This window comes from Berghia stephanieae, chromosome 3, assembly GCF_034508935.2.
Source record: "Berghia stephanieae isolate SIO BIC M18660-M18661 chromosome 3, UCSD_Bste_1.3, whole genome shotgun sequence".
NCBI lineage: Eukaryota > Metazoa > Mollusca > Gastropoda > Nudibranchia > Aeolidiidae > Berghia > Berghia stephanieae.
This window is the reverse complement of record NC_088362.1, coordinates 88,090,101-88,102,727: the sequence shown is the minus strand read 5'-3', so window position 1 is coordinate 88,102,727 and position 12,627 is coordinate 88,090,101. Positions and strand designations below refer to the sequence as shown.

At 35.3% G+C, this 12,627-nt stretch overlaps 1 protein-coding gene across 2 annotated transcripts in view; it reads left to right on the top strand.

Moving 5' to 3' along the window:
* The window catches only part of LOC144968749 (uncharacterized), a 57,780-nt gene that overhangs the window by 32,083 nt on the left and 13,070 nt on the right, over positions 1–12,627 (top strand). For both annotated transcript variants that reach the window (XM_078907390.1, XM_078907391.1), the window contains exon 2: positions 8,770–8,902. In XM_078907390.1, coding sequence (XP_078763516.1) covers positions 8,770–8,902 — 133 coding nt within the window. The remainder of the gene's footprint in view (positions 1–8,769; positions 8,903–12,627) is intronic.

Genomic DNA, 12,627 nt, shown 5'->3' with positions numbered 1-12,627 from the left:
ACTGAATGAAATGAATGAAAATGTAAATGGAATATTGACATTTCAATTATTAATCATAAATGAGTGAAAATTCATAACAATAATAGTAAAGAGAATATTTCCCAAATCATGAATGGGTATGGTATATATATCCAAACAATACTCAATGTTACATTAAGTTGGGTCATCATGTTTACAAATAAAATTATCGAATTTGTGTGTTCTGATTTGGCATAATTTGCGAGGTAACTAACAGTATGCATGGGAGGTTAAGTTATACCCTTCTCACGTCATTACACTAATCGAGAAAGTAGGTCGGCGTGAATATTTTCACAACCTGGTATGTGAGAGATACTGAAAGTGTAATTTTGCAAAAACAGACTCCACCTTAGTACTCTACTATTATTCATTTTGTTATTTCTTATGTACGTGAGTGGTTTATGGTCCGTTTCGACCACAAACTCTTTTAGCAGTAGATATCTGCTGAATGTCTTTAAAGCAAAGACGATGGCTAGTCCTTCACGCTCTATTACAGAGTATCGTGATTCTCTGTCCAATAATTTTCTGCTTGCATATAAGCAAGGCATTAGAGTTCCCTCATGCTCCTGTAATAGTACACCTGCGATGCCCTTATCAGACGCGTCAGTTCTTACAACAAATTCTTTTGATATGTCGGGTAATTTAAGAATTGGTTCTGAACAGAGTAATGCCTTTAATTGGTTAAAGCTATTCTGACACACTTCTGTCCAAACAATTTTGTTCGGTGACCCATTCTTTGTCAGATTTGTTAGCGGTGTCGCGATGTGCGCGAAGTTGTAAATGTATTTCCTGTAAAAATTTAGGAGCCCAAGTACTTTGCGTACTTCTTTTTTTGTCTTAGGTGGTTGCAATTGTGCGATTTTTGTTTGTTTTTCTGTCTCGGGTGTCTGTGTCCCATGACCAACGGTATGATTGATCCTGCATTTGAAGCTTCGATATTAGTAAACATAGGTTGCGACACTGTGTCTCTATCAAAATATTTTTTTAGCATATTTGCATGGAATGTCTTTGTTGCGTTGTTAATTTTAATCTCGTAATTAACATTAGATTTTACTGCTGTTATTTTGAATGGTCCTTTCCATGTAGCTAAAAGTTTACTCGAGTCATCGGGTAAGAGTATTAGTACTTTGTCACCAATCTCGAATTTTCTTGACTTGCTTTTTCTATCGGAGTATTCCTTGTATTTCTCTGCTTTTTTAGTGACGGATTCCTGTGCTAGCTTACATGTATCCTCTATTCTGTCTTTCAGGTTTCTTACATATTCGTAAGCAAACATAATTTCGTTATTGTCCTCCTCATTCCCTTTACAAATGTCGGCTACTATATTGATCGGGCCGCGAGGTGATCGTCCATACATCAACTCAAATGGGAGTAGCCTGTAGATTCTTGGGGTATTTCTCTATATGCAAATAGGATTGCTGGTAAGTATCTGTCCCAATCATCTGGTTTTTCTGCTGACACTTTTCTTAACATATTCTTTAGAGTGCCATTAAATCTTTCACAAAGACCATTTGCTTGGGGGTGGTAGGGGGTTGTGAATGAGTGTTGGATTCCCATGAGTTTCATGATTTCATGCATCATATGTGATGTAAATTGGGGTCCATTGTCCGACAGTATCTCATTTGGTATGCCTATTCTGGTAAAAATTGTCATCAATGCTTCAGCTATGTGATCCGATGTAGTTGATTTCAATGCTATCGCTTCTGGCCACCTGGTTGCGTAATCGACTAGTGTTAGTATGTGTGTATGGTTTCTATCTGATTTTGTTAAAGGGCCTATAATGTCAATTGCAACTTTTTGAAAAACTTTTTCAATAACTGGGGTTGTCTCTAATGGCAATTTCGGTATTCTGCCTTTTGCGACTCTTCTTTGGCATGTGTCACAAGATTTCACATATTCTCGGACGTCTTTAGTAATTCCAGGCCATGTGAAATTCTCGGATATTCTCTTCAATGTGGAAGAGCTCCCAAGATGTCCAGAAGTTATTGAATCGTGCGCTATTCCAAGGATTTTGTTTCTGTAAATACTCGGCGTGACCAGTTGTTTAGCTATTTTGTTTCTTTTCCTATGTAACCTGAACAGAATATCTTTTTCAATGATGTATTCAACTTTTGATTTCGTCCCTTTGTTTGCGATATTGAAATATGAAGTTAAAGTCGGGTCCTTTTTCTGTTCTTCAATGAACGTGTTCCTGTCAAATTGTTGTGGTTCTAGAGAAATAGTCATTGGCTTCTCTGTTGTCTTAGTCATCTTTCTTGTTTCTGCTAGACAAGCTGTTTCTTGGGTTAATGACCATTCCTTTACATCTGTTGGGTTGTCTTTAAGACCTTTTATATTGCCAACAATAACATCAGCGACGGGGTTGGGAAGTATACAGCATTCCACTATTCCTGTATAGTATGGGGTTTCTATGTACACATTAGCTGTTTCAAAGGTTTCGACTGTGCCACTGAATGTGATGCATTGTACCGTTTTTCCAGTTTTGTCTTCGTCATTGATCAAAGATGCTTTTATTCCTACTGTACTGCATCCTGTGTCTCTCAATATTTTGCAATCAGTTCCATTAGCTTTGCCTTCACAAAAAATAGCGATCCTGATTTGTGAGTTTGTGTTAAAAGTGACATACCTTTCACGCAATACACATTTATATTTTCTCCTGACATTACTCGTGTCTGATTGTTTACACCTGTTTGGAGTGATGCATTTGCAGTTTCTTTTGGATATCCCACGATTTTGTAACATTTGTCTGCTGTGTGGCCTTTCATTCCACAATATTGACATTTAATTATAGGTTTGTTGGTTTTCTTATACTCAGTATTATTGTCAGTGCTATTTCTTGTTTTGTTTTGATAGGGTCGGCTATGGTCTCTATTGAACTGTTTGTTCCATGGTTTGTTACTATGGTCATCCTGTTTCACTTGCGTGTTCCGAGTGATTGATCGGCTCGTTCTATTTGAGTATTGAACTTTAGGTGTACATGGACTCTGAGCAGCGGCAGCGTAGTATGGTTCCTTCAATGTTCTGCTAAGGGGTGTCAATGGATGTGCGCTGTTAAAGTTTTCTGCGTAGATTTTTAATTTGTCCAAGTTTTCTGGCTTTCTCTCTTTAAAGAATGCGACTAAATCTGGGTTGCAAGCTTGATAGATTCGATTCTTCAGCGTGAGATAGTAAAGGCCTGCAAAGTCGTCTTGTTTTACGTTTGCCAACTCAAGCCACCGATTTAGAAATTGAGTAATTCGGTTCACGAATGTATTAAAGTCTTCTCCACTTTCCGGTTTTGCAGTGTGAAACCTTTCCTGGTAACCATCTTCCGTTAATCTAAATCTTTTTAGTAGAGCGTCTTTAATTTTTCCATAGTCATCTGCATCTTCAGTTGTTAAGGTATAGAAAACTTTTAGCGGTTCTCCAGATAAGCAGTTGATCAAGGCTGTGGCCAATTTGCTTTCTGGCCAACGATAACCTTTAGCCTGAACTTCGAATCGGTGTAAGAAGGATTCTAGACAGTCTGAGCGTTCATCGTATGTTGGCATGCGTGGAAGTTTCACGAAAAATTCATCACTATTATTATGTTTTCTTTCATGACCGGTTTTTGTTTTTTCAATTTCCAGCATCATTTGGGTCCTTTTGGTTTCTTCTTCTGCTAAAGCTATTTGTCTTTTTAGTTCCCTTTCTTGGACTCTTTCTTCTCGTTCTTCTCTACGTATTCTTTCTTCGTGTTCTTTTTCTTCTCTACGAATTCTTTCTTCGTGTTCTTTTTCTTCTCTACGAATTCTTTCTTCATGTTCTTTTTCTTCTTTTACTTTCTCTTCGCACCATGAAAATATTCTTTCCTGGGGTATTTCTAAGTCCTTTGCGAGACTTAAGTATCTTTTATATGCTTCCATGTTGCAATAAATTAGTTACGATGTTTTATATATATTATATTGACAGGATACTGTTACTGACTGTTTTATTTATTTACACTTACTGGAATGAACTGTTCTATTTTTAGAAATCTCTCTCTCTTATTTCAACTTATTATGTATGTTGAATTTGATGCCTTTTATCGTTATATCTTATAAAGCAATGTGTCAATACAATGCGGAGTTATTATGACTTGTGTCAATAACAATGTGTCAATCGCGTGTACTCTAAACTATGTTACTACGAAAAATGTATCACCAATGTGTGTGACTCGTCGTTAGTTTGTGTACAATTATTCGCAATGACGCTAATATACTAGAGTGTGATAACAATAATAGGATGCCAAAATAATCCCAAGTTATCTATCACTAAATATAACACGACGGCTAGTAGACTCCTTTTATTATTATTTAGTTTTTAAAGACTCACTTTTCAGAACATAATATATAAGTGGTTTTCGGTAACAGTAATATGCCAAAAATGCAAAAACAAATCACTATGCAAAACAAATCACGATGTCTATAGTTACTATATGATGCCCAACTCATGTAAAAGAGAATAATGAAGGATATATTTACCAACTCAGTTCGTGGCTGGGACCTCTCTCTTGTTCAATGGTTGTTCAACAATTGTAATTAGGCATTGAAGAGTGTTTAACAGTGATGTCTGAAATACAAAACAATAAAATATCGTAAGATTTACAATAGTTACAAAATGTGTTCACAACACTGAGTGATTGGATGATAGGTGAATGAATCGTTATGGAATGTAAACATATTGAAAACAATTCATGAATGAGGCAAACAACAAAATGAAATGAGTGATATAATAACAAAGTGGACAAGGAATGAATGAATGAATGAAAAACTGAGTGAATAGATGAATGAATGAATGGATAATGTATGAATGAAAGAATGAAGGGAGGAATAAATGTATGAATGATTGGATAAATGAGTGAATAAACGAATGAATGGATGAATGAATGAATGAATGAATGAATGAATAAATGAATGAACAATGAATGAATGAATAATTTATAAATGAATAAATGAATGAAGGAATGAATCAATAAAATGCTATTCAATTTGAATGAAAGAATGAATGGATAAATTGCTATTCCATTTAAATGAAGAAATGAAAAAGAAAAAAAAATTAATCCTGTAAATAGGGAGTTCAATTAAAATATGATCAAGTGGGGCAATTAAGAGTTTTACAATTTAAACTTTAAAGTTAGATGAAATAGATATAAGTAACTAAATAAATTCAATTCTTTATATGTGTCCCCTCCAAAATGTCATGGTCTCAAGTGAGTAAAGAGCTACTCGACTATGCATAAAGATATATGTAGAATGAGGCCCCAGAATTTACTAGTTACTATAAATGAAAAACAATTAACGATTTGTTTACAATGAAATAAAAATAATGATGAAATTTAATAAAAAGAGATAAACAGTGATCGTGGCAGTTACAAATAGAGATATGAATATTTTACGTAACTTATGATAATATGTCAGGTTCATAAGTTTACGTTTCCAGGCAGTTGATGGGCTTGGATGATCTATTCCTCTGATAACGGGATTGGACTCGTAAAATTCCACTTCCAGGCAATTGGTAAGAGGTTATAGTGTAGTACAGCGGGCTTGGGTTTGATCCTTGAAGATTATACAATCAAAGTTAAAAGCTCCGGCGTCTTAATGGTGTAGATATAATATCTACAAAGTCCCAAAAGATAAAAATCTTACAATATATATATATAGGAATAGAGCGACTGGCCGTCCGGCATAGATTGTGGAGAGAAAGTGAGTGTCAAATGTTAGACCTATCAGCTTTTATAATAAGTGGCTACGTGACAGAATGTAGAACGAAAAGTATTCACTAATTAGAAATTAATTCGAGGGAAGGCTATAAAAGGAAAGACGATCTAATATTAGAAGGTAAAGTTTATCTAAGCCTACCGAAATATAACTGGAGTGAGATGAATTCAGTTCTTAATAAAATAAAATTTAATAAGATAATTGTGAACAACCTTTACTGTGACACTCACCGTACTCAGGTGTAAAATGAGTACCTGGCCGTTCACAGCGTTTTCTCTATCCGAAAAATTGTAATATCACGTAACAGGCATCATGTCTCGTCCTACATGTTAAATGTTGACGTTGGCCAGGGACCCCTCATAAAGTGATTTGAGCACGTTTAGTGGATATTGCGCTATATAAAAAGCTCAATTTAAAAATTTTAATAGATAGGTAGGGGATAGATAATTATATTAATATATGTTGTTGTGTGTTTGTGCACGATCAGGTATTGGGAGAGATAAAGAGAGGTAAGGGTAATTTTATCACGCATATAATAAAAACAACAAACAATCCGAAAACATAAAAGGATACAAGCGAGCCACAAATCAAATAAAGAATAACCCATCAGAACATTTTAAAAAACCAGTTAAATGCCATAATCTGGAAAAACTCGTATTTAAATATTTGGCTAGAATACGCGTCCTTCAAATATCGATCGATTCAAATGACCCTCATCGTGGCAAAAGCTCTCAAACCTGAGACTTTGCGAAGTCCCAGGTTTAATAGTTTTTGTCCAAATCAGGGTCATTTAAATCGATCGATATTTGAAGGACGAGAATTCTGGCCAATTTTTTAAATACGAGTTTTTCCAGAGCGCGGCAGTTATCTGGTTAATAAAATAAAAGAAAACAAAAGGAATCTTGCGGCCCGTGCTACAATATTTAGATCTAAACACCCATTTTTTTGTTTTCAGATTTTATTCCTTATTATTATTATCTTTTATCTGGAATGAATTTGGAAGAGACTGCCATTTGCCAATGTTGTATTTTAGTTAGCCTAAATGTGCAAAACACATCATCAAAACAATCGTTTTTTGTTTTTTTGAGCTGAGCTAAGGAACCATCATAACAATCATAGCATGCAATTGAAAATGGAAAGGAAACTTTAATTTGTTTTCGAGCAAAAACAATTCAGCTAGCCGACCTCTAAAAAAGAAACCAAAAAAAAAAAAAAAAAAAAAAAAGACAAACAAAAAACAACACAATTTTAAGATATTGGCCAGAAAAAGCGTCCTTCAAATATCGATCGAATAAAATGACCTTCATCTTGTCAGAAACTCTCAAAATTCTAGAAGTCTCAGATTTGAATTTTTGTCCAAATGAAAGTCATAAAGATCGATATTTAAAGGACGAGTTTTCTGGCCAAAATTTGTGTATGTGCTTTTTATTACGTCAAAATATGTATCAGCATTTTCAACGACACAATATTTTATAAACCTCAATATAGGAAAATAAGGCCTGATAATAACTGTCTTTTAATTCCCCACCTAGCGTCATCAAATAACACCGAATTAAAAAATCCCACACTTACGGAGACTCAAACAGAATAAATGAGTAGGGGGAATTTTATTAAATGGATAGAAAATAACAGCAATTTGAATGTGGGCACATGGAATTTGTTGCTCCTTGAAGAAAGAGGTAGAGGTTCTGTCTTTTATTTACTACCCCCCCCCCCCCCCCCCCAGATCACCCCGAAATTTTCTGTTTACCAACTATCAGGTTTAGAACATTCTATCTATCATCGACTCTTTACATCGTTAAATATAGAATACACTCTAAACCAAATTCGTGTAATTAAAAATAGATTAGGGGAGGGGAAGGGGTTAAGGGTGGATATAACTAGCAGTTGGTAGAGCAGTCGCTTCAATTGCAAAGGGTCGCGGGCGATCCCGGGTGTAATCGGGATGTTTTTTTTCTGATCCAGCAACGATTGGGTTGATGGGTCTGTTAGATCTGGCAAAAAGTACTTTGTGATAGACTAGCGTCTTATCGAAAGGGTAGCAAGCAATTATTTTTTTCCGATTTACACTATAGAAACTGGGACAAACTCCATCATTTCCTTTTGATTTTTCACCTTGATCATAATATACATTTAAAATCTATTCTGTTTTATGAACCGTGAAAACATTTTATCATTAAATAGACAGGTTTAATTGATTTTTAGATTTTCAAGGAGCAATTTGGTTCTGAATAGATTTCCCCCAGGAGGACGTCACTTATGTATCATAAGACTAGTGAACATTTGGCATCGACACGTATTTTATAACTCTATTGTTATTGTGAATATTGTTTGGTTTATACAAAAATGAGTGGGGGGGGGGGGGGGGGCAAGAAGTATAATACGTCATAATTATGAGAGTTGCGAAGGAATGAGAACGAAACAAACACTGCTGTGGAAGGTGCATCGTTAACTGTCGTACTCTGGATAGACAAGTATTCAAAACTTTGGCCAGAAAACTCGTCCTTCAAATATCGATCGATTTAAATGCCTCTCATCTTGGCAAAAACTCTCACACCTGGGACCTCGCGAGTGAATGCCTCAATAGAATAATAAGTTTAATGAAATAATAAAACAAAAGACAAGGAATATATGATGTCCTTCTCCCAATTAACGTCCATACTTTGTGTGGCTTTGCGATTTTGTAGTTTAACAGCAGGCGCCTTCGAACCGGTAGGTTACTGGTTCGTTTACGCTTTTGGAGGGGGGGGGGGATGTAAAATTAAGTCCTTGGAAAAGACTCTTTACTTTCATTCTCTCACCGCACACACTGCATCTTGCCGATAAAATCGTTGTCTCTGTCGAAAAAAAATACAAACACATATTCACTATGTATCGTTCTAACCTTAATTGCATTTGCTGGATTGGGATCCCTTTTAAAGCGCGTTGAACACAATTAATTAATATTGCTATATATAAACGCACCAGTCTAAATGTAAAGTGTATAATATGTAGTATTTCCTTTATCATAAAATCTTTATTTTTTCCATATCAGGATCTTTCTTATCGAATCGAAAGTGGATGGATGCGTCTTTTCTGTTGTTGGTCATTTTCCTTCTAACCATGTACCTGCAAACTGTTCTGTCGAGTAAACGTGACGACACATATATGGACTTTCTAGCAGAAAGGTAAGTTCTGTCGTAGACTGGGGAAATAATTGCAAGAGAACTCGTCCTTCAAAAGTCGATCTATCAAAATAGCCATTAGTGTCATTAACTATCAAACCTGAGACTGAAGTCCCAGATTTGAAATGAGGGTCTTTTTTAATCAATCGATATTTGAAAGACTAGTTTTCTGGCCAAATTTTAAAAAATGTGTTTTTGATTTTCAGGGTCAGTCAGAGGTTTTATGATGGCTTTGTTAAGCATATAAAAATAAACATTGGCAAATTGTCCGGCTTTGTGGTTAAGTGGTATGCGGGTGTCCATAAAGTCTGGGTGCATTGTAATCGTACAAATTCCTCTTTAAAAACCCATTGTAATCGTACAAATTCCTCTTTAAAAACCCATTGTAATCGTACACATTCCTCTTTAAAAACCCATTGTAATCGTACAAATTCCTCTTTAAAAACCCATTGTAATCGTACAAATTCCTCTTTAAAAACCCAATCTTATTCAATTTGGGATGTAAATGAATTGTATTTTAAAAACAAGTGACCTTTTCTTCAGTGATGAAAAGACAAATCTCCCCAATCTATAGCATAAATGAATAAATCAAAATAGGTAGTGAAATACAACATGTACCCAGACCTTGTGAAAACCCTGCAGATCCCCGGGTTTGAGGCAATATCTCATTATTCCCTTTATCATCAATGCAATGAGGTTCCCGGCAGCTCAATTGGTAGAGCACACACTTAACATGCAAAGGGAACGAGATTAATCCCGGGGGAGGTCGAGATTTTCTTCTGACCCCCTTGCCCACCTGGTGATTAGGTAGCTGGGTCTGTTTGATCTGGCGGAAAGAATTCTGTAATAGACTAGCGTCCTGTCCAAAGGATAGCAAGCAATTGCTCTTGTCTGTTTAACGCTATCGAAGTGCACAACGAGTTCTTGGCCCGTAACATCGTAGTCTCTTTAAATTGAAATAATCAATATAATAGCGTCATGTCCCTCCCCCCCCCCCCCCCCCCCACACACACACACTTCCACACAAAGGTTTAGTTTTTCTGTTGACTTGTAAAACGCTTTGAGAACATTACGTTAATATTACGCATAATAAGAGCTCTAAAAAGTCTTTTTTTTTTTGTTATCTAATTTGAAAAAAAATTCCCCTCGGTATAGGCCATGTTCTGATGTTTATACCAGTCACTTTTAAATTATCTTATTTTTCACATAATTATAGCATAATATCTCGGTATTGGCGTAATTGTCATGAGCCAGCTTCTATTTTAACATGGAAAATTAATTAGGTCCAAAATCCCGCTGATCTTTTCATCCAACAGTAATTGAGTAGCTGGTTGTTTTTTATACCTGGTGACAGTAGAGGCGACATTTATTTAATAAGAAGAGATCAATCTTTCAAAATATTTCGTTCACCAAATATTCATCATCATTACCATCATCATCATCATCATCATCATCATCATCATCATCATCATCATCATCATCATCATCATCATCATCATCATCATCATCATCATCATCATCATCATCATCATCATCATCATCATCATCATCATCATCATCATATCATCACATCACATTATATCATTCATTATTATATATTATTATATTATTATTATTATTATTATTATTATTATTATTATTATTATTATTGTTTATATATCATCATTTATTATTATTATTATTATTATTATTATTATTATTATTATTATTATTATTATTATTATTATTATTTTAAAAAAATATTTTATCATTATTATCATTGATATCATCATTATTAATATTGGTTTTATTGTTACAATTATGACAGAATCGGTTATTATACTTATCATCATCGCCATGAACATGATACTCCTCGTCATTATCCTTTACTGTTACTTTTTAAAAGCCTTTTCCTAATCATTTTACGTTACGACGGATTGATATTCAATTTAGACCTACACACAATTAAAAAATAATAATAATTTTAAAAAATCAAACAAGCAAACAAACAAAAACAAAACCCCAACCCCCCCCCCCCCCCCCCCCCCCCAAAAAAAAAAAAACCCCAAAAAAAACCCCAACAAAACAACAACCCAACAACAACAACAACGAAATCATCATTGGAATGTCAATTATTTATTATTTTTAAAGTTAGCATTGTAATTGTACTAAGTGTATGTATCTATCTATAAATCCTTTATTGAACCTTATTCTTTCTGTCCGAAAGCCTTGAGACGGCATTACATTGGATGACCACACGGTTTCTCAGCTGGCATCAAGATCATCCTGGAGGGTTAATAAACAAAACGAAGGAGGGGAGTCACGAAAATTCCGGATTCTTTCAAATTATAGACACATTTCGAGAGGACCAATGTACCACGGTGTTTGGCGCATGGGACATAGTGGCCTTGAGAACAAGACACGAATAATAAATGGGAGCGATCTGTATTCGATTTTTCGTCCGCCGAGTTTAAAATAAAAAAAACAACCCCCCCCCCACCCAAAACAAAAAACAATCAAAAAACAAACAAACAAAAAACCCCAAAAACTTGAGCTTTTATAAAGCGCAATATCCACTAAACGTGCTCAAATCGCTTTATAACCTGTCCCTGACCAACTGCAACACATAACATGTATGACTTGACAAGACGCCTGTTAGGGGATATCACAATTCTTTTCAGACAAAGACAACGCTGTTAACGGCCAGGTACTCATTTTACACCTTAGTACGGTGAGAGAATGTGAGCAATGAGCCTTTTCCAAGGACTCAACTATGCGCCGAGCGAGGCTCGAACTCAGGACCTTCCGATCCGACAGCGAGTGCCATGCCACAAGACCTCATAGCCGCATAGTTATCGATCACATGATCTGTTACTGTCCAACGATTAGATATTTTTTAAAGACAAAACGCGTTCCCTTGTTTATGATAGTTGTATACATATTATCCAATGGGTCAAATTGAACAAAATGCCCAATTGTGATGTTGGATGTTTCGAAACCTGTGAACAACACTTTTTATTACGTAGGTTATTTTGGGCATATTTTGCAATGCGACCAATGACTCAAGCGTAGGTGCATATGTTGGCAGGTCTGAAAATCGAACCGAATATGGGCCTGATTTAACATTGTTGTGATGGAAAATATTTAGCGTTGGTTTGATAGTATTTCCCTCTCTACAAAGAGCCCATAGTAATTGGTCTTATCAAACCTGCAAATTATAGATACGTGCACGTCAACTCGAGTACATGGAAAAACAATATAGCTAGAACAATAGAGCAGTAAAATTTGGTGCCCCAAACGTAAACAATAACAAGTTGCTCGTGATTTTCGTTAGGGACCGGAATAATTTACGCACAATATAGGTCTCCCAATTTTTTAGTTTGAGTTGTAGGCAATACACTTTCAGTATTGAAAATATGTTTACATAAAATCTAACAGTTGCAGAAATAATAATATAAGGCTAAATTATTCTGAAAACCAGGCTCCGAATAATTCTCGTCTTGTTCACACCAGCGCAATAATTTGCTCTGGTCTAAAAATAGATAGACTGTAACTTTTGATAAATTTTACCTTTTGTTCCATAAAATATCCATATCTAGACATTATTTGATGCATGATCGAGTATTTATGAATATGTGTTTCTTTTGCCACCTAACAGCCAAATTTTAAAGGTTATTTTTTTTCTATAATTTACATTGGAACGTGAGCTGTCAAGACAGGAACATGTGGTTTGCCATGTGCTTCTAGAC